Source organism: Heteronotia binoei, chromosome 19 (genome assembly GCF_032191835.1).
Source record: "Heteronotia binoei isolate CCM8104 ecotype False Entrance Well chromosome 19, APGP_CSIRO_Hbin_v1, whole genome shotgun sequence".
Lineage (NCBI taxonomy): Eukaryota > Metazoa > Chordata > Lepidosauria > Squamata > Gekkonidae > Heteronotia > Heteronotia binoei.
Genome location: NC_083241.1, coordinates 27,825,143 through 27,848,265, shown reverse-complemented (window position 1 = coordinate 27,848,265; position 23,123 = coordinate 27,825,143). Strand labels below are relative to the sequence as shown.

At 43.7% G+C, this 23,123-nt stretch overlaps 1 protein-coding gene across 1 annotated transcript in view; it reads left to right on the top strand.

Moving 5' to 3' along the window:
- Nucleotides 1–11,135: 11,135 nt before the first annotated feature.
- Nucleotides 11,136–23,123, top strand: part of LOC132587904 (tropomodulin-2) — a 42,788-nt gene continuing 30,800 nt past the window's right edge. Inside the window, exons 1-2 of the mRNA XM_060260308.1 lie at nucleotides 11,136–11,326; nucleotides 16,521–16,677. Coding sequence (XP_060116291.1) covers nucleotides 11,201–11,326; nucleotides 16,521–16,677 — 283 coding nt within the window. The 5' untranslated portion in view covers nucleotides 11,136–11,200. The remainder of the gene's footprint in view (nucleotides 11,327–16,520; nucleotides 16,678–23,123) is intronic.

Sequence of the window (23,123 nt, the reverse complement as noted above, 5' to 3'; positions counted from 1 at the left end):
CAGGGGGGAGAAGAAGAATCACGCCAGCATTGCAGGGGAAAGCAAGATGCTTTCAGAAGAAGCGGCCAGCCTATCAAGAGGCAGAGTTCCTTCCTACTCCCCCTTCAAATGTGGCCGTGCCTGATCTCACACATTAAGGAAACCCCTGCTTCTCTTGAGTCACATTTAGAAGAGTACATTTAGGATGGGCACAGCAGATCATCCACAGAGCTGTAAGCTGCTTAATCTTCACCCAAAACCTTCCCATTTCACAGCGGAGGGGATTCAGAGTTCAGTGGTAAAATGGGCTTTGTGCCCATGAGTTTCCAGGCCCCATCTCAGAAAGTGGGGGCTTGCAAGCCATTGGTTTAGAACTGCGTTTTTCAAATATTGTTAACTGACTACCTATTATTTGACTGTATTTAACCATGACCAAAATTAAACATGTTGGTGGAAAGTGCTATCAGGTTGCAGCCAACTTACGGGTTTTTCAAAAACATTGGGGTTTTCAGGGCAAACAGACCACAGCAAAAATGTTATCAAAAGCCAAAGAATGTCCTTCTATAGAGAAGCGTATCCTAGCAACCCCGTGGCACAGAGTGGTACAGCTCCAGTACTGCAGTCCAAACTCTCTGCTCACAACTTGAGTTCGATCCTGGTGGAAGTTGGGTTCAGGTAGCCAGGTCAAGGTTGACTCAGCCTTCCATCATTCCGAGGTAGACCAGACAGAGCAGGTGATTTTTAATTATGACATCTGACAGCAGAGGCGAGAATAAGGGCTCTTTGCTTCCCAGCCCTGCAAGAGTCTCTTGAAGTTCATAAAAACACATATACACTATTTTATTTCTTTGTTATCTATATCCACTTTTCTCACAGGGAACTGATGGGAGTTACATGTACTGAGTCAGTACAGTCAACAAAATGAGTACCCAGCTTGCTGGGGGGGGGGGGGAGAAAGTGTAGATGACTGGGGAAGGCAATGGCAAACCACCCCGTTAAAAAGTCTGCCATGAAAACATCATGATGTGACGTCACCCCAGAGACGGAAACGACTGGTGGTTGCACAGGGGACTTTACCTTTACTTTTTAACCCATACCCTATGACAGAACGGGAGCAAATGTTTCTGAATGCACCATTATGTTCCATTCTCTGCACTGTTTGACATATCGCAGCTCATACTTCCCCAGAAACAATTGCATTGTTTCTGATTCTTAAATTTCTAGTCCTGTTGCACTGTTTATTAGATTTCTTGTGCAATCCTGCCATTCAGATGTGTTGCTTTAGACCACATAATCTGCTTTGACTGTCAATGAGCAAGGTGAGCTTAGTAAAGTCAGTAAATAAATAAGATTTAATAAGGGTCAAGTTGGTGATGATATATGCGTAAAGAGGGCAGGCAGAGAATTGATTTGTTTGTGGACAGCTGAGTGTCCTTTACTGAGCTTGGAGGGAAAAGTTTCAGGAAATGACAGATCCATTTAAGTGTTTATAATGAAAGCTTACATTTTCTTACACACACACAGAGGTAAGTAGTTTCCACAGACCAAGGGTCCATCTGTTTCATCATTCTGTCTTCCAAAATGATCAACTGAATACCTCAGGAGAACTTGCAAGCAAAGAATGAAGACAGATGCCTGCCCTCCTGCTGCTCTCCAGTAGACCAGACAGAGCAGGTGATTTTTAATTATGACATCTGACAGCAGAGGCGAGAATAAGGGCTCTTTGCTTCCCAGCCCTGCAAGAGTCTCTTGAAGTTCATAAAAACACATATACACTATTTTATTTCTTTGTTATCTATATCCACTTTTCTCACAGGGAACTGATGGGAGTTACATGTACTGAGTCAGTACAGTCAACAAAATGGGACAGACCTGTAACTAGTGCATTAGAATTTTGGATGTCTGGAACCACCAGAATGAATTGAAGCATAGCATAAGTATTCACATGACAGATCAAGAGGTACAAAAATTACATAATGGGTTCCTGCTTACAATAAGCTGAACACAGCTGTACAAGACTGCAGCTCCATCATTTATCCAAATTAAGTTTGTGAACCCTTTTGTACAGTGCAACTCTTCTATGTTTGCAGAAAAGCCCTCCTGAATAGTTCAATTTTGCATAGTTTGCAGAAAGATGGCCAAGCAACACATGAGAGCCAGTTTGGTGTAGTGGTTAAGTGTGTGGACTCTTATCTGAGTTTGATTCCCTACTCCTCCACTTGCAGCTGCTGGAATGGCCTTGGGTTAGCCATAGCTCTCGTAGAGGTTGTTCTTGAAAGGGCAGCTGCTATGAGAGCTCTCTCAGCCCTACCCACCTCACAGGGTGTCTGTTGTGCGGAGAGAAGATAAAGGAGATTGTAAGCTGCTCTGAGACTCTGATTCAGAGAGCAGAGTGGGGTATAAATCTGCAGTCATCTTCTTGGACTAGATGGCCCTGGAGGTCCCTTCCAACTCTATGGGCGTTTTCGCACTCACCTTAATCAGCAGCGACGCCCCTCTTCACCGCGCAGGATCTGCGTGGATTTCGCACTAATTGCCGTGGAGCACCCGGAAGAGCCGGAAAGTCCCGGCGCTTTTGCGGCGCAAATGGAAACTGGTTTTTGGCGGTTTCCGTTTGCGCCGCAAAAGCGCCGGGACTTTCCGGCTCTTCCGGGTGCTCTGCGGCAATTAGTGCGAAATCCGCGCAGATCCTGTGCGGTGAAGAGGGGAGGTCGCTGCTGATTAAGGTGAGTGCGAAAACGCCCTATGATTCTTCTATAATCAGGCCTCATTTTGGGCAGGAGCTTACAGGAGCTCACAGGAGCGGAGCTCTGGAAGCTCTCACTTTATTGTGCTCCTTTCTTACCCGCCCCCTTCAGATAATTGCTTCTGGCTCCATTGTTCAACCCCCCTTGTGAGAATTTTGCTGAACTCTAAGATTTGACAAACTTTCTAATATTTTCCCCCACAAAAAATGGGGAAATAACCAAAATAAATAAAGCAGGCAAGTGGAAATCTTCATCATGCTACTGTGGCCACATAGGAGAATGTAATTTAAAAGGTATAATGGGAGTAAGATTACGACAATTACAATTTAAGAAGCATTTTAAGGTAGATCCTGCGCTGATTAGTACACCTTCCAGTGATGTCATGGGTGTGTGGCATATACAAAATTGTTATGCAAATGAGTTGTGCTAATGAGCTCCGGCATCTCTTTTTCTATGAAATGACCCCTGCCTATAATTACTATCATGTTTACATTCTGTTCCTGTGTTTAATCAGAATCCACTCATTATCAATAGAGCTTACTTCTGGTCCCAAAGAATCCAAAATGTTTCTCTTTCATAGTTATATAAAAGAAATTGGGGTGGGGAGATCGTGTGAATTATTTCACTATCATCTGAATTTTCAAATGGTGGGTTTCATGTATCTAATTTCATGTTAAACAAAATGTATAGTTTAAAATCTGCGGGCCTTGTTGGATAGTATTTGCTCATCCTTTGAGTGGCCAACAGATGCTCAGTAATTTTAGACTGATCAAATGGGAATATTCTGGCCCCTTGTTTTTTCCTATAATATACTAACATGGCTTCTTAACTGTTTTTTTGAAGTGTTGCCTTTCTCTGTATTGTATTTGTTGAGCTCTTTGGCTCTATAGCCCACTATCCCCTCCTAATTGTTCCTGGTACTGTGGGTTCCCAGTGTCTTCAATTGTTCCTTCCCAATTTCATCAGTCAACGCTTTGTGGTCCTCTGTTTATTTCTTCTTTATCGAGTAAGCCCAAAGGAGTTGCTTCAGATCAACTCACATCATATATTATATTTTGGGGACAAACAAAGAAGTGTTGTGGGCCTCCATGCTATTAATGTCTTCCATTGGAGGCATCTGGGCCACCACTGGAAACAACACTGGAGTGGGTGGACCATTCTTCTGTCCTTGATAAATGATTGATCCATAAAGCTGAGGCCTCCATAGAACATTTTTTGCCCCTACTCTCAGCCAGCCTCATTCTAGTTCAGGGTGGCCAAACTGTGGCTTAAGAGCCACATGTGGCTCTTACATATTATGCAACTCCTGGAGGTCAAGGAACTTAATGCAGGCTTTCTCTCAAGTAAAGCATGCTTAGCATCGGAATCTCAGTCAGCCTCTGAGAGCTGATCTATAGGTAGGCGACTATTTTCACCCTGTGTGAAGCAGGGAAGGAGAGGAAAATAGGCAGGCTTTTCTCCTCCACTGCAGAGGTCGCCCCAGACCTAGAGTGGCAAAAGAGAGCACAAGAGCCAAGGGAGTCACAGTCACTGGAAGGAGGGACGGAATTAAAGAGGATGGTGCAGGGTTCCCCTTTAGTTTCATAGCTCTTCTAGGAGCTGTATTTACTGATCTTGGTGTCCAGGCAAAGAGAGATGCATAATGGTGCAATTGGTGGTCAGTGATTTATATAGTGCATGTGTGTTTCCTTCTCCCACTAGTGCCAAAAACTAATTCCCTAACCTTTCTCTGTACCGGTCTTATGGGGACTGTTATTTCCAGCTTTTGTTTTTAAAAAAGTCTCCTTCTAGCATTGTTGTGTTGTAAAGTGCATACATATGTATTTTATTTTTATCTGCAAAGAAAGTATTAAGAGTTTTAAAAAGGACATGGGTGTAATATTTGTTCATGTCCTGCAGCTCTCAACCATCTGACATTTATGCTATGTGGTTTTAACATTAAACAAGTTTGGTCACTCCCGTTCTAGATGGCTGGAACTTCTTTTCAGAGTCACTTATTTTTTCTGAAGTCAGTGAAAGAGAACATGCTGAAAGACTGTAGCAAGGTTTAGGTGGCATTTTAGGAAAGCCAGTGTGGTGTGGCAGCCAGTCTGGAGAGTTGGGCTTGTATGTTAAAAGCCTGGCTTCAAACTCATGTTCAGCTATGAAGCCTACTAGGCAACTCTGAGCAAGTAAGTTCACATACAGACATACCTGCAAACAGGAATGGTGTTTCTACAGAAGGATGAGCTCCTTTTTTCCCTGTCCGTTCTCTGCAAAGGACATGCATGCAGCCTGTATACTGAATGCTAATTGCCTCCTTCCCTTTCCCATGCCTTAAGACAAAGTCCATGAGCATTCTGCTATATTTGCGCTGAATGCAATGTAGGAATTACTCAATGCACATGCAAAGAAATATCCTTTCCTCACTGCGCACGGATTGTACATGCATTCCCTGTAACTTGTGAGCTGGGCTTGTGTATTCAATGTAGCCTGTGAACAGGGCTGTCTTCCTCACTAAAAAGCTTTCCTGAATCCTTTGGCAGAAAGCTGCAGGAAGAAAAGCTAAGATTTGGTTAGTGCACAGGCCTTGTGAAATGAAGAACCGTCTCTCATTAGATACTGCCATGCGTTTGACCCTTATGGCCACCTCTGTTGCAACATCAGAGGCCAAAATAAACTCCTGTCATCATCCATCAGCACCCATCATTATGGCTGCCTGTCGCCTAACATTACTTATTGCCATAGACAGAGTCTTCTTCCATCCTATGTGGAGAGTGTTTACAGAGGATTACAGGTTTAAAAGACCAGGAAGTGGTTTGCTTTTAAGTAGTTTGTGCTCATTAGACTGAAGAAGCGGGGAAATGATGTGAATTATCATTCTTGTTAGCTGCACTTCTTATAGGGTGTGTGCATATGCTGGCAATAAAACCAGTCTGTGTTCCCATGTTATCTTTGCTGAAGGATAGGGGGAAGTGACTAGTACAATATGGGACACTCCCTGAAGAAGTGATTCCAAGACGGCGACCTTGGTTATTATGCATTTTGTTGCTGTTTTAAACAGTGGTTCTTTCTGAACAAAGATAGTTATTCTAAGGAGGGCAATTGCCTGAGTGTATTTCCAAGTTTTGATTTTTTTGGGGGGAGGGAGGGTATGTGGATAGGTTTTCTTGTATGCAGGGCTCCCAGCCTGGAAGGAATGTGGGTACAAAATTCCAGGGGGCTGGCCACTGAAGAGATAAGCTGCTGCTATCTGTTCTAATGAAGAATACTGTGTGCGTTCTTTTGAATGTGAAGAGGGGCCCAAAGAAAATCTTTGTCTGGGATCCCATGGCGACTCTCAGCAGCCCTGTTTGTAGGGCCTTTAAACCATGCTGCTTAAAAATGCATTTTACAAGAAATGTCACTGGCCCTTTTGCACTAGGATGACAATCCAAGACAACCTGAAAATGTATAAGTAAGCTTTCGGTATTTATTTATTTAAGGCAGAAAGTAAAGTCATAGGCCGCATGTAGGGTTACCAATCCCCAGTTGGGGACAGGGGATCCCCTGGTTTGGACGCCCTCCCCCACTTCAGGGTTATCAGAAAGCAGGAGGGGGGCTTAATGTCTGCTGTGGGCACTCCATTCTATCCTATGGTGACTGGCTTCCATCGGGTATAATGGAGAATTGATCCATGGGTATCTGGGGCTCTGGTGGGCTGTGTAGAAGTCAAAAATGGCAACCCTAACTGCAAGAATGATGTCTTCCAGACTGGGATCTGGAGTATACTATGCAGCAGGCTTGCTGGGGCAAAACAAATGTGGGACTTCTCAAGCTCATGACTAGTGGGGAAATCCCCTGAGACCTTACATATGCCACCCTGAGTTCTGTGGAAGTAAGACAAGATGTAAAGGAACTCCATCAATATTTTGCAGGTCAGCACATAGTGTGAATATATCCTAAGAAAGGTCTTCTCTGCTCTAAACCCTGTTGTTTTCCCCAGTGCCACCATGACAGTGGTGTCCATCCATATTCCTTTTGCATTGCTCATCTTGTCCTTGCCATGACGCAGCTTCCCTCCATTGCTGGTGCCCTGTCATTGTTGTTTATTCCTTTACAACCGACTCATTTTCTGCTCTGTCCTCTCTGCCTTTCTTTCTTGCTGACCAAGGCCTCTTTCCACACGAGCAAGATTCTCCTTTGGGCACTCATGGCTACAGCAACTGCAGAGGCATTTGCAGCAGAAACTGAACACCCATGGTGAGGGGTTGTCAGTGTTTTCTTCAGGATCCCCTCAGGTCAGGCCCGTAGCCAGGATTTTAAAGGTTGGGGGGGGGCACTTAGTGGCTCCCCTCCCCTGGCTGCCACTGTTTGACTCAGGGTGGCCAACGCAGGGAGTCTGACCTTCCTTCCCACACTCCACCACTTGATGGCCCTTTAAATGGCATGGGAGGGGCAGCAGCTGCTCCTGGGTGCCCCCCATGCAATTTAAATTATGGGGGGAGGGAGGCAGCCCCCAGTCTCTCAGTTTTCACCCCTGCTGTGGTGGCAGGGGGAGAGGGAGGGAGAGAAGGCCGGGGCATGGCCCCCACAGGCCCCCTATAGCCACTGGCTTGCCTTGGTCCTCTCTTTCCTTGGAGGTTTTAAAACAGAGGCTAGATGGCCATCCAACAGCAATGAGAGCCAGTTTGGTGTAGTGGTTAAGTGTGCGGACTCTTATCTGGGAGAACCGGGGTTGATTCCCCACTCCTCCATATGCCCCTGCTGGAATGGCCTTGGGTTATCCATAGCTCTGGCAGAAGTTGTCCTTGAAAGGGCAGCTGCTGTAAGAGCCCTCTCAGCCCCACCCACCTCACAGGGTGTCAGTTGTGGGGGGAGAAGATAAAGGAGTCTGTAAGCCGCTCTGAGTCTCTGATTCCGAGAGAAGGGCAGGGTATACATCTGCAGTTGTCGTCTTCTGCTTCTTCTTCCTTAGGCAGCTCATGAGAGGGAGGGCAGGGAAGGTTGCATCAGTGCTTAGTTCTCATGGGCCTTTCTTACACGCCCAGTGAAGTGCTGATTGCTACTCTGACGTCAGGAAACAATTTTTCTCCAGATCCGTTTGGCCAGGGATCTTGGAGGGGTTTTTTGCCATCTGCTGGGCATGGAGCAGTGTCACTGGGGATGTATGTGTGGGAGGGGAGGTATTTGCAAATTTCCTGCATTCTGCAGTGGGTTGGACTAGATTACCCTGGAGGTTCCTTCCAACCCTATGATTCTGTGCCCACTGGTTCTCCCTTCCCATACTGCTGGAGGGCATTTTGCTGGGATTTTTAAAATAAGTAGACATTGTATTACTATAGTGTTTTAAACCTATATCAACTGATGATTTTTTTTTTAAAGACAGCAACAAGCCCACTGATGGAGGTTGTGGGGGGGAAGGTGCATAGAGACTGAAAGAAAATGTTGCCAAAGTGGACAGGAAGGTCTAAAAATCTCCACCTTCATGTCCTCACAAATGGGGGTGTTGGGTAATAAAGGCAGAACAGTATCGTAATGAGAGCAAAGGCTACTGACAACAACTGATGCTTTGACTCCTACCCCACAGAGAGTTCTTTGGGGGGTGCAATGTGCCCACGGACCCCCAATAGTGACATAACTGAGATCCTTGTCTAAGCCTCCTTGCACTAGGGTTGTCAACTCTGGCTTGGGAAATTCCTGGAGTTTTGGCGGTGGTGCCTGTGGAAGGGGAGAGAGCTCAGGAGGAATGTAATGTCATAGGATCTGTTCACACTACACTAAATAATGTGTTTTTTGCAACTGGATTTTTACTGTTGTAAGAAAATCCAGTTGCAAAACTCGTTATTTAGTGCAGTATGAATCCACCCGTAGAGTCTGCCCTTCACAACTGACCTCTGTTGCCTGAAGATTAGTTGTAATTTCAGGAGAACTCCGTGTCCCACCTGGAGGTTGGTACCCATACCCTCCTTGTAGACCTTGTTTGACATGATAGGGCTTTCACTTATTATCCTGCAGACTGGGAGCTCTTCAGCTGCATGTGCCCTGGTCCCCATATCTTCTGAGTCAAGTTTGTTTTGACTTATCTGGAAATGTTATTAAAGTGCAATGAAAGCCTACAAACCATTTAATACGTTTCTGAAAAGCCATAATCTTCTCTAAAGCCTTTTAGCCCTGGCAAGGACTGCTGTCTAGAAGACTAGCACTTAATTATATTTATGCAAAGGTATTAATCATTTAGATTTTTTTTTTTAAGAAGGGTTCCTGAAGATTTAGTCTAGATGTGATTTCCCCTCTCCCAGCTTGGCTGTTAGCAGTCTGAATGTAATATTTTCAGCACTCTTCTCTTTAATATGAAAACATATTACTGCTCACAAGGGCAGCTTTGGCTGTAATATGGATCAACTCGGCTTTTGCAACACTAATGCTGGTGTTTAGCAGCAGAAAATGGCAAAGGATTATATTAATTCTCCTTGGCTGTTGTTTTTTGCCCAGGGTGGTTCACAAACAAAGATTTGGACTCTCCACTTTTAATTACTTCCATCTGCCTATCTGGAGGGACAGCCTGAAAAGACCTCTAGACTGAATATGCCACTTAAGAGTGGTTTTCCACTTATCTCTGACTCCAACTGTTAGTGCGTGTGTGTGAAAAACAGAAGGGAAGAACAAAGTAGGAGTCAAATTTCACTTTTAAGACCAACAAAGTTTTTGTGTACCCTAAGCACACTTCATCAGATGAGGAATCAGGTACAGTGAGCAGAGCTAAACTTAACTGATGAGCAGTGGTTTAGAATGCAAAATGGTACAAATTTAAGATCCAATGGCAGTTTTTGAATGCCCATGTACCAGATTTCTGAAATAAATGAGGGGCACGATGGGAGGGCAGTTTACTGTTGCATTCTAACCTTTCTGTTCTTCACAATGAAGGTGTGATTTTTGGCCTTCAGGCAGTAGAACATCTTGTCCATTCTCCATTGTGCTGCCCACTATATTTGTGCCCTAGACAAATAATTTTGGCAGAATTTCTAGACGGAATGCCTGTCATAGATGAATTTGTGAACATTTATTATCTTGCTCTTTTCTAGGACAAATAGCCTAGAAGGCCCACTCCTATTACACTTAACTTCACCCCTAATAACAAGATTGTTGAATTGTACTCAAATGTTACTGCACTGTGTAGTCTAGAGGTTATCTGTGGCTGTTCATTTTACCTGTGAGAATGGAATGGAGTGGGTTTTTATGAGTGTGTGTGTGTACACCCTGACTTGGAAGGCACAGGCTAGCCCAATCTTGTTAGGTCTTGGACGCTAAGTAGGGTCAGCTTCCCATTTCTATGGGAGACTACCAAGGGAACTCCAGGCTCATTATATAGAGGAAAGCAAGAGCAAACAACCTCTTTATGTGTCTTGTTTTGAAAACCCAAGCAGGTTACCATAAGTTGGCTGAGACTTGGTAGCACTTTATACAAATGCACATGTATATATGTAATGCCATAATTTGGGTCCATTATGTATTTATGCATAAAGTGAAGTTTAAAAGTGATGTTTAAATTATATGGGAATGAGCAGATGAAGGCTTGACACTTGAATACTGTCAAATAAGCTGACAGCTCTTTCTGCTAGGAGGTATCTTCAGATGTGCTCTGTAATGGAATTTTACACACAAGCCGTCGAAGCCCGATAGCTGAAATGTGTTCAGCTGCTGTGTGGACCTTCAGTGAAGAAGCAATTTTGCAATAGTTATTTTAAGGATATTTTTACAAACGCATAAGATTCGGCATGTTGCTGGGGATTTTTTTGGAAGCGTATGTGTTAATAAGTCATCATTGCAATAAGATACATTTTAAAATCTGGCTCAAGGTTTCCATGCCTGCTATCCCACTTCTTTTTGTTCAACCAAAGTTATTGTTCTTTAGAGAACCCCTTGGTACAGAGCGGTAAGCTGCAGTACTGCAGTCCAAGCTCTGCTCACGACCTGAATTCAATCCTGGTGGAAGCTGGGTTCGGGTAGCCGGTTCAAGATTGACTCAGCCTTCTATCCTTCCGAGGTCGGTAAAATGAGTGCCAGCTTGCTGGGGGTAACATGTAGATGACTGGGGAAGGCAATGGCAAACCACCCCATAACAATAAGTCTGCCAAGAAAACGTTGTGATGCGATGTCACCCCAGAGTTGGAAACGACTGGTGCTTGCACAGGGGAATACTTTTTTTTATTGTTCCTTATTTTTGCTAAATGCTGCACAACATCTCTAATCTTACCTGCTTTCAAAGGCTCTGCCTTACAGCTGAACGTGTAGCTCTAACTCATTAAGCCCTGAAGTGTTTTCTTTCTTAGCTCTGAAATATGTAGTGTGAATATTAAAAAATGTGGAATTGTCTCCAAAAATGTGGAATTGTTTGTATCTTGAACAAACAGCAATTCACAGAACAGACAACTTCTCATTCTTACAGGGATTCAGAAGACTGATTCCTGAATGGTGGGCAGGCAAACTTCACGGGACGCAGTTTAGGCGCAGCCATGGCGGTACCATTCCGGAAAGAGTTAGAGAAATACAAGAACATCAATGAAGATGAAATCCTCAGCAAACTCTCAGAGGATGAGCTAAAACAGCTGGAAAGTGTTCTTGATGACCTGGATCCAGAGGTGTGTATTAAACAAAGCTGCAGAATCACATTCCAAAATCTTCAGAAAGGCTCAAAGGGACGCATAGAAAGTATCAGGGCGGTGTATATTTAGCATTTTTTAAAACACACACACAATCTGTTCTGAAATAACCCAGACACAGTGGCTGGAAAAGCTGGATTTCAAAACTGCAGTAAGTTGTAGAAGCATCTGCTTGCTTAGCATCATTTTCTGCTTGCTAGAGGGTGGGAGCTCTGAAGCAATCTTCAGATCACAGGGAGTCTCAGCAATTACATAAAGCTGCTTGATACTGAAACAGACCCTTGATCTATTTGGGCCAGTATTGGAGTTTCCCAGCTCTCAGACAAGACCCTTTCCCAGCTCTGTGACTTGAGATCTTTTTTTAAAAAAAGATGTCAAGGACTGAAATCAGGGCTTTCCTATATATGCTTCATCAGCTACATTTATGTATTGAATTACTTAGAACATTGGTATGCTGCCTCTCCAGGAACCTGCCCAAGGCAACTTATACAAGGAAAAGAATAAAACCAAAACATTTAAAGATATCAATTAAAATCCTGCATTTAAAAAGCAGCCTAGCAGAAATTTTTTTTAAAAAAACCAAGACCACAGGCAGTTTAAAATAGCAGTTTCCAAAATAAAATAGTGTTTAAAAGATCAACTTCTTAATTGAAAGCCTGGGTGAACAAACATTTTGGCCTAGCACAGAATGTAGGTGCCAAGCAAACTTCAAGAGGAAGGGCATTCCACAAACTGAGGTAGCACCACCCAAAAACTCCTGCCTCTGGTTGCCACCCAGGTAAACAATAGAGTCTCACAGCACCATAGAACTGGAAATAACTAGCAAAAAAATCCAGTGCATAAAGCTCCCCCTGATTGTAATACACACACACACACAAGGGCTTTTTTTGTAGAAAAAGCCCAGCAGGAACTCATTTGCATATTAGGCCACACTCCGATATATGCTGTTTCATCTTGTCAAAACTGAGCTTCTTCATTGGTTGAGACTGCGCTGCATCAACCTTTGACCCATCAAACCATCAATCTAGAGTACTTGCATGCCATTGGTTGAGTCTGCTCCCGCCTGAGTGGCTGTTGCCTGCCAGCTAAGTTGATTCTGTCAGTAAAAGGCAACCAACCTTGGTTCTGGCAGTTGCTGGCTCTCCCTACTCTCCCATTGGCTGAGCTGCCTGTTGCACTCCTCTCTCAGAGGAGAGAAAGAAACCCTTCCCTTGATTGGCTGAGGGAGGGAAGCAGCAGGAGAAAGCCTTCCCTTGATTGGCTGAGGGAAGGAAACAGCAGGAGAAAGCCTTCCCTTGATTGACTGAGCTCCTCCCTCTCCTCCTCTGGAAGGGAAACAGCCAGAGATAGGGGAGGGGGGAATGGTGTCCCCTGGCAGCAGACCAGATACAGGGAGGAAAGGAAAGCGAGAGAGATTGAGAACCTGGAAATCTTACAGACATGTTCTGAACCTTGTTGGTCTCCTGTGAATATATTATAAAGATTGGGTTCCAGTGATAAATAAGCCTCCAAACTGAAGACTGATGAAACATCTTGATATCTAGAATAGACATCTTTGGAAGGGCTTCTTTTAGTTCCATGAACTAAATCCTGGATTATTGTCATTCCTTTGTGATTGGAAAGACTGCTTTTGAACTGTCTTCTGTTTGTTTTTTTGCTCCATGCTTTCTATTTGAAGTTCTATGTGCACGTTTTGTCAGTACACCACTGACCTCTACATTACACTGTCTTGTTGTTTAAAATTTATGGTGTCTCTTAGCGGGTTTTTTTATTTACACAATCTCCAGGTGAGGGCTGGAGATCACTCAAAATTACAGCTGCTCTCCAAATGGCAGACATCAGCTTCCCATGGAGTGTGGGAGGGAGTGAATGCCTTCCCTTGGGTGGCTGTTGAAACAGCAAGGGGGAGGGCATTTGCCCAGAGCCTTTTTCTAGAGCCCATTGTATTTTTCTTCACTATGGGCCTTATTCCTAGTACATACATAATTCAGATTCTTGACTTGTAACATTTACAAATATGCCAGCTTGGCATTACATATTCCATACATTCATTAGGAATTGTACAAAACAGATACGGATGGTGCTGGGTTTGTACCTCAACCAAGTCCTCAAAACAACAGAACATGTAGACTTTCCTCAGTCTGCAATTTTCAGTCCTGAGAACTCCAAAAGACTGTGGATAATCCAAACAAGATACTGGTGACCTTTTTGTTTCATTTAGAACTACTACAATGGAGAATCAAGTCTACAAGCTATCAAAAATCATCTGTTAAGCCAAAAACATTTCAGAATTGTTTGTTCTGCAATCCTTTCTGTTACTACAGTTCCTGTCTTTGGCTCATAGACAATTAACTATTCTGGGTAAAAACATTTTCCCCTAAATTATTTTAATGTTTGACCAACAAACTGTTTACTTTCTATCTCATTTTGTACACATCAGATCATTATCTGTACACAGTATCATTCCCATACTTTGCCATTACTCCTGGGTAGGGTGGTGAACAGCTTTGAGGGAATCATCTGGTTTTTGATAGCTTGTAGACCTGACTGATTCTCCATTGAAGAAGTTCCAAATGAAACAAGAAGGTCACTGGGATCTCGTTTGGATTGTCCGCAGTCTTTTGAAGTTCTCAGGACTGAAAATTACAGATACAGCACCATCTGTGTCTATTTTGTACAGTTCCTAATGAATGTATGGAATATGTAATGCCAAGCTAGCATATTTGTAAATGTTACAAGTCAAGAATCTGAATTATGTATGTACTAGGAATAAGGCCCATAGTGAAGAAAAATACAATGGGCTCTAGAAAAAGGCTATATATAATACCTATTTGGCATATTTTTAAATGTTACAAGTGGGAGTCTGAATTATGTATGTGTGATGCTTTCTATATATGTTCATGTATATTATATTGAGGAATTCTGAATCTAAATACAACTGGGGGGAGCTTTACGCACAGCATTTTGCTTGTTATTTCTGGTTGCCACCCGGCTCACCTCTGAAGATAAAGGCACAGAGAATGGAACTTGTGAGGTACCTTGCATGCAGGGCTACTGAGAGCCTCCATGGGCCCTTGGACAAAGATTCCACCTGCCCCCCTGGTATGACCCTGATCCAAACCATGTGTCTAATTTTGTAATTTTACATTTGTACACACATCCCTACATGTACCAATATAGGACACCCTTCTTACATCTGATGAAGTGGGCTGTAGTTCACAAAAGCTACATATCACAATAAATCTGTAGTAACTAAATCAGCAAGAAATCCAAGTTTAATCTAATTAAGTTTATCTGAAGAAGTGTGCGTGCACCTGAAAGCTAATACCTTGAATAAAACTTAAAGGTATCACTGGACTTTAACATTGTTCTGTTGCTTCAGACCAACATAGTTACCCACCTGAGTCTAAGTTTACCTTTGCAGCTTTACCTAGCACAAAGTAGAGCCAAATGTATTATGTAGTGGTGCTGGATGAGAAGTACTGGGATCATTGGAGCTGATTTTGCTGTCATATTTGCTAAAAAGATTGTCATTTGCCATATAACATGTAGATTAATGTCTGCAGCAGCAAAGTAGCATTTACAAAGGGATATGAGATATCCCACCAGTAGAACAACCTGCTGCCTGAACAGTGTTTAAAATATAATTAAATCTAATTGGAAGTGGGTGGGTTAGAAGGAGTTCTAACATCTGTTCCACAGGTGTAACCGCAAAGACAGATTAACAATTCTATACCATAAATGTGAAGTGGAAAGGGAAACATCCTTTTACTTCTTTGCTAGATCACAGGGAATATTACACACACACATACTCACACACCCTTCTGTTCATAATATTAACAAGGGTTTGCTGTTAATAGTATGTTTCAATCAGGGATGAGAAGGCATTGAGACTATGATTGACAAATAAAGGGGGGGGGCGAGTGGGGAGAGAGAAATGAAGGCAAATAATAAAGGAGTGAAAAATGAAGGAGGAAAAGGTAGGAAAGAGGGAGGGAAGTTAAAGAGGAAAGGTTATTTTGCTTTTTGCAACACACTGAGGAAGATCTGGTTGAGCACACAAAACTGTGGAAGAAAAGGAAGAGGGAAACAGACTGATGGAAACAACAACCTTGTTAGGAGGCTGCAGCTGGGCAATGACTGCAACAGCCATGCGCTGTGCAACCTAGTTTTGCCTTACTCCTGTTCTGGCCTGGCTAATGGCTTTAGCAAGACATGCAAGTGTTCACCTCCTTGTAGTAAGTCTTGCAAAAAGGCACATAGAGCAAAGCGGCTGCTATCTACTGTGCTCTGCCTTCCTTGTGCCCCTAGTGGCTGCAGTGCAGAACTGCATTAGAAGTAAAATAAATGGAGATGCAGCATGATGCTGGCTTCAGGGGCCCTCCAGCTCACTTGGGCCTTGGGAATGTTGTCCCCCGGAATCCCCCTTTAGTGGCCCTGCTTGTATGGCCTTCCAGTGCCTCAGAATGTGATTTGCTGTGGACTGAGGTGAGGCTCTGTGAAGCAGGTGCAAGATGGTCCAGTTGCCCAGGTGTCCCTGCTATCACAAGAGACCAGGTGACCTCAGGGGACATGTGTGGCTTGTTACACACGCTTCAAAAGGGAAGAACTGCTATCACAAGAGACCAGGTGACCTCAGGGGACATGTGTGGCTTGTTACACACGCTTCAAAAGGGAAGAACACATGGTCCAGCAAATCAATGACCCACCAGATGTGAGGAAGAGAAGGAGAATTTGGGTGGCATATAGCCTCTTGCTCTCCAAGACTCAAACCCATAGGCTGATCTTATAATAGGGCTGGAAAATACCTGGAGACCTTGGGGATGGATCCAGGAGAGGGTGGGGTTTGGGAAGGGGAGGGACTCTAGCATGGTGCAATGCCATAGAATCCACCTTCAAAGCAGCCATTTTCTCTAGGGGAGCTGATTTCTGAAATCTCCAGACCTCACCTGGAGGCTAGCAACCCTAGCTTATCAGGAGACTAATGGGTGCGACCACTGTGAACCCTAGTAGCCATTAAGAATAACTCATTGCATTTGTCCCATGACAACAGTTCCATGTGTTCTGGCCCTTATTCCCAATCAAACAGGTGTGGGATCTAGGAAGAAAAAACAGATTGTGTAGAAATGACTTATCCAGCAACCATTTCTGTCTCTCACATTCGCTTGGGTAGAATGCACTTTTGCCAGCAGGCTACCGACAAAAGGACCAGACCAATAAATCCGCCACGGGGCCCTTTGACAGAGAACGACTCTTGTCCTATTTGGAAAAGCAAGCATTAGAACACAAAGACCGGGAAGACTTTGTGCCTTTTACTGGAGAAAAGAAAGGTAACCATTCCTCTACAAGCATGCTTGAAATGACTGGAGATGTGAACAAAGCAATTTATGCTACTTGGGTGCCTACTGAAGAAAGATTAAAATGCCAAATTACAGGGCTTTATGTGCAATTTGTGTAAGCCAACCCAGATAAATTGCTAGTTTAGCCTGTGGTTTGCCTGCTAGTTCAGAAACCAACTACACCAAAGGGGTTTAGTGTGTGTGTGTGTTTTTGTCCTGGCTTTTCTGTAATCTTCTACTGCAGTTTTTATGTTTTCAAGTTTTTCCTGGTTAGCAGTGTTCCTTGCTTACGTGTATATAAAATTTCAGGACTGTAGTTCATCAGCAAGTGTCTTAATGTTTTTGGTATCTGAAATATAAATTAGAAACAGGATCTCTAGCCTCAGTTTACATTTTAAGATATGTAGGGGATGGGGGATGCACTTTAAAGGGAAATCAGCAGGTGGTAATGGGGGTGCAAGGTAGTCCACGCCTTATAATACCCTCCCCTGCCGGTAATTTCTTACTGGCAGGGGAGGGTATTTTTACCCTGAGCCAGCTCAAAGATGAGAGCCATACCCTCCAACACTGCACAGATGAAAACAGAGAAAGGTACATATGGAAATAGCCATATTCTCACACCAAGGATCAGTGGCTGAGCACATGAGCATGCACTTCTTACGCCCTGCAGTGTGTTCCTTACCTGTTGTATTCTTATTCATCTGCTTTACAACTGCCAGTCGTGAGAACATAAGAAGAGCCTTGATGGATCGGACCAGTAGTCCATCAAGTCTAGCACATCCTGTCTCACACAGTGACCAACCAGTTCCTCTGGATACCCAACAGCAGGTCATGGAGGCTGAGGCCTTTCCCTGATGTTGCTTCTTGCCTCTGGGATTCAGAAGTTTAGTGCCTCTGAATGTGGAAGTTCCCCTCGGTCACCATGGCTAGTAGCCATTGACAGAGTTATCCTCCCTCAATCTATCTAATCCCCTTTTAAAACTGTTTATTTCTGTGGTCATCATTACATCCCCTGGCAGTGAATTCCACATTCCTATCACTCTCTATGTAAAGTAGTATTTCCTTATGTCCGTCCCGAACCATTAGCATCATTGGATGCCCTTGTGTTGTAGTGTTTTGGAAGAGGAAGAAAAATGTTCTTTGTCAACTCTCTTCACCTTATGCATCATTTTATAAACCGTTATCATGCCCCCCCTTTAATAGTCTCTTTTCTAAACCGAGACATCCCAGACTCTTCAGTCTTTCCTCATCGGGAAGGTGCTCTCCTCCATATGCTTTCCATATGCTTTTAAAAAGTTTTATAGAGTTTTGAACTTTTGATACTGGTATTATTGTAGCTAGTTGCTGATTTCTCCGGAAATTTATAGAGCCAAATAGCAGAATTACGCAGTTTATTTACAGCCAGCGAGATGGTGAGCTTATGGACATTGAGAACCATCTCAGTTAACCCTTGATAAAAGACTGTGTGGTTGAAACAGACTATATATAGGAAATTTAATCCACTGGGGGTCATTAAAATATGGATGGTTCCCAGCTCTTCAAATATTCCGCTTTTATGAGATGAATATTTTGATTATTTATGATGAGAATATATGTAGTTACATACGTTATGTTTGCACTGGATGGAATACATTGTGTATTTGAACAGTAGAATGAATAATAACCACACACAGAATTTATGAGATAAAATTTATTAATATTTGGGAGAACAATGATTATTGTATTTCACAGTGTTTCTTTAGGTCCATTGATTGCGCTTTCTCCGTGGTTCCTGTGTATTTTTAACAAATAAATATTAACCAGCAGTAGGGCTTTTTTCCCCCCTTTGAAAAAGCCCAGCAGGGGCTCCAGGAAGCTGCAGTGTGGCTTGGCCCCATGAGTCTGCCTGGCAAGCTGGGCCCCAGGAAGCTGCTGCTGCTGCAGTGTGGCCCAACTCCACAAGCCTGGCCGGTGAGCTGGGCCCCAGGAAGCTGCAACGCAGCTCAGCCCCGCGAGCCCGGCCAGTGAGTGTTGCTGGCCTTGGAGCATGTAGCTGCCTTCCCTCTGCCAGAGACACTTTTTTTGAACTGGAGTCTAGGCCAAGCCAGCTGGAGTAGGACTCCAGTGCGCTCCAGCTCAGAAAAAAAGCCCTGACTTAAGAACATAAGAGAAGCCATGTTGGATCAGGCCAATGGCCCATCCAGTCCAACACTCTGTGTCACACAGTGGCCAAAAAATTTATATATATATGCTTGTAGCCACCACCACCTCCTGTGGCAGTGAATTCCACATGTTAATCACCCTTTGGGTAAAGTACCTTCTTTTATCCGTTCTAACCCGACTGCTCAGCAATTTCATTGAATGCCCATGAGTTCTTGTATTGTGAGAAAGCGAGAAAAGTACTTCTTTCTCTACCTTCTCCATCCCATGCATAAACCTCTATCATGTCACCCCGCAGTCGACGTTTCTCCAAGCTAAAGAGCCCCAAGCGTTTTAACCTTTCTTCATAGGAAGGAAGGAAGGAAGGAAGGAAGGAAGGAAGGAAGGAAGGAAGGAAGGAAGGAAGGAAGGAGGAAGGAAGGAAAGCAAATAGATGGGGGGAGTGGAGGGAGAGATGGAAATAAAGCAACTTTAACTGCATTCTCCAAGCCACCAGTTGACTTGACTTGGAGAAGTGATTTAAAGAGAGAAATGCCTTCTCCAAGCCAGCTGACTTGGGAGCTACATGTGGCTCCCAAGCCGCAGTTTGGCCACCGCTGTCCTAAACTGATTGTTTTCCCTTCATCTAGTTTTCCTTGGTTTTCTCTCCCTTTCCTCCTGCCTCCCTTGTATGTTTTTCCTTTTTCGATTATAAACTTAAATGTGATTTGATTGTTGTCTTTTTAATATCCGTTATACAGAGCCTAATAACTTTAGATGCTTAGTTAGATCCCAACTCACATTTCAGTGTGAGTTAACAGATTTTTTTTGGGGGGGGAATGAGGGTACACTCCTTGAAACACTGAAGGTTAATTAAAAAAACCCAGTGTATTTTAAGAACATTTATTGCTTGTGCGTGCATGCCTGCATGCTTACTGCATCATAGTAACCACAGCAATGTTACTAACACAGGACAAACAGGCCCCCCTCTTTTTTCCCTGTTGGCCTTTGGCATGCATTCCTAGTATGGAGGCCCAATTTAATTGTCTATAACAATAGTAATTGGCTAATGATATATGTGAACTGGCCAGACATATCTGTATTTCTGAGGCATTTCATCTGAACTGCAGTTTCTATTAATAACTATAACTATTATATTCATCACTCTATTGATAACCCAACTTCTTATCAGGAGATGTTCCACTTCACAGAGTCCTCGGGATGTGCTTCCCAGGCCAGGGGAAAGGGCAAAGGATACTTTTATGGTATTCATACTGTGAGTCTGTTTGTTTGGTCCTTCAGACATGACTAGCTGAACCTGCAGATCGTGCTGTTGGCCTTCCAGATATGGTAGATCTTGGCTTGTTCCCTTTTTCTGCTTGAGCTGCATATCCAAGGACAGGCCCTCTGCAACTGGATCCCAGTGAATCTTGCCTTACTGAGATGACCTTCCCCCACCCCTCATATAAATGAGCCTTGTGGAAAACCTCTGGGTTGTTATAAGATGAGCCTTCTAATTCAAAGTTTGCAACATGTCCTAATTGAGCAGACAGGTTAAAACGGATAAAAGGAAGTACTTTTTCACCCAAAGGGTGATTAACATGTGGAATTCACTGCCACAGGAGGTGGTGGCGTCCACAAGCATAGCCACCTTCAAGAAGGGGTTAGATAAAAATATGGAGCAGAGGTCCATCAGTGGCTATTAGCCACAGTGTGTGTGTGTGTGTGTGTGTATATATATATATATATATATATATATATTTGGCCGCTGTGTGACACAGAATGTTGGACTGGATGGGCCATTGGCCTGATCTAACATGGCTTCTCTTATGTTCTTATGTTCTTAATTGTTGTGTGAAGGTCAAGTGTGAGGGTTGGCTGGCTGTATGTCCAAGATGTGGCATTTCTGACTCCAGCCTTTACTTTGGCTGGTGCTGTTGCATACAATAGCTATGGGATGATTATCTTGGAAGCTTAACAGCTCATTCTCATTGGAATTCTCATTTGGGGAGGGATGGTGGCTCAGTGGTAGAGCATCTCCTTGGTAAGCAGAAGGTCCCAGGTTCAATCCCTGGCATCTCCAAAAAAGGGCCCAGGCAAATAGGCGTGAAAAAACCTCAGCTTGAGACCCTGGAGAGCCGCTGCCAGTCTGAGTAGACAATATTGACTTTGATGGTCTAATTCAGTATAAGGCAGCTTCATATGAATCAATTTGACACAGTTCACACCGTGGGCTGTTCTTGTAAATGGGAACCAAGCTGTGGCTTTCAGGACTAGTGCTCTGGTGGCAAACTGGCACCAGTTAGGCAGGCTAGTCAGGTTGCAGGTAAATGGTGGCAAGGCAGCATGAGAGCTTTCCTCTCCTTTATCCCTTAGAAGTGACTTCATCCATAGATCTTGGGCAGCAGAATGGTTTAGAGAGCCAATCTGGTATGGTGGACTCTAATCTGGAGAACTGGGTTTGATTCCCATTCCTCCATATGCAGCCAGCTGGGTGACCTTGTGCCAATCACAGAACTCTAACAGCTGATCTCTCAAGAGCAGTCCTCAAAGAACTCTCTCAGCCCCACCTAACTGACTGACTGAAACCTTTATTAGGTATTTGTTCCCACCCGGTTTACAGAGTGTCTGTTGAGGGGAGTGGAAGGGAAGGAGATTGTAAGCCACTCTGAGACTCTGGGTGAAGGCTGAGGTATAAATTCAATCTCCTCCTTCTACATAAGGACTGAAATAAATTTTGCAGCTGCCAGTGTAACTTCAGGATCCTTACCACTCAATAAAAAGGGTATTATTTCAGACACAGATAATCCAGGCCAATCAATTGAAAGAGGAATAATGTAACGCAATCTAAGAATAAAAAGAACATTCCAAGAGCATATACACAAGAGAACCAATTGAAACATGGAATACAAACAGGTCCTTTCTGACCATAGAAAGGTTGGCATGTAATCTGGCACAGCCTGGAAGATGCTCCGTCTGTGTCTGCATGAAGGCTGCACAGGTTTTATGGGGGCCAGGTGGAACTCAACTGGGAGTTCAGGAGATAGTACAGCCTCAATTGGAATACTGTGTACAGTTCTGGTCATCATATCTCCAAAAGGACATAGCAGAGCTGGAAAAGGTACAGATGGGACGACCAAGATGTTTCGGGGGTTGGAGAACCTTCCCCATAAGGAAAGGCTGTAGAGTCTGGGACTTCTCAGTTTAGAAAAAAGACGACTAAAGGGGGGGGGCAATAGAGGTTTATAAAATTATACATGGGGTGGAGAGAGTTGACAAAGAAAATTTTTTTCCCTCTCCCAAAACACTAGAACTTGCGGGCATCCAATGAAGCTGATGGGCAGTAAATTAAGTATTTCTTTTTGTACATCCTGATTTATACAGAGAGTGGTTAAAATGTGGAATTCACTGTGGAAGTCAAAAGGTGGAATGATGGCCACAGGAATAAACAGCTTTCAAAGGGTATTACATAGATTAATGGAGAATAAATTTACCAATGGCTACTAGCCTTGGTGACTGAAGGGAACTCCACATTCAGAGGCACTAATCTTGTGAATCCCAGAGCCAGGAGGCAACATCAGGGGAAGGCCTCAGCCTCTATGCCCTATTGTTGGCTGCCCAGAGGAACTGGTTGGCCACTGTGTAAGACAGGATGCTGGACTAGATGGATTGCTGGTCTAATCCAACAGGGCTCTTCTTATGTTCTATCATATGGCTTGAGCACAGCCTGTTGATACCAACAGGACTCTATTCTGAGTATATATGCAACCTTTATTCACTTAGTAGTAGCCTATGCACATAAGCCGCTCTGAGCCCGCTTTGGCGGGGGAGGGCGGGATATAACAATAAAATTATTATTATTATTATTTCCATGCTTACTGGTGATTGGGATCACACATCCTCTGCTTTCCATGGGTTCATCATATCTTGTGCAGGGTCATCAGGTATAATACTGTAGGTCCGCTAGATCTTTCTGTGGCCGTGGATATATACTCTACAGATTGCTCCTCCAAGGGGTTCAAGCAGAGCTTGCACACTTTCCAGAGGCTCTATACCAGGGGTCTCCAACCCCCAGGCCGTGGACCGGTACCAGTCCGTGGCTGTTAGCAACCGGGTCATGAGTTGTATAATGATTTCATTATATATTACAATGTAGTAGTAGTAATAATAACAACAATACAATGACATTGGATTTATATTCTGTCCTCCACTCAGAATTTCAGAGACTCAGAGCAGTTCACAATCTCCTTTACCTTCCTCCCCCACAACAGACACCCTGTGAGGTGGGTGGAGCTGTGAGAGCTCTCACAGAAGCTACC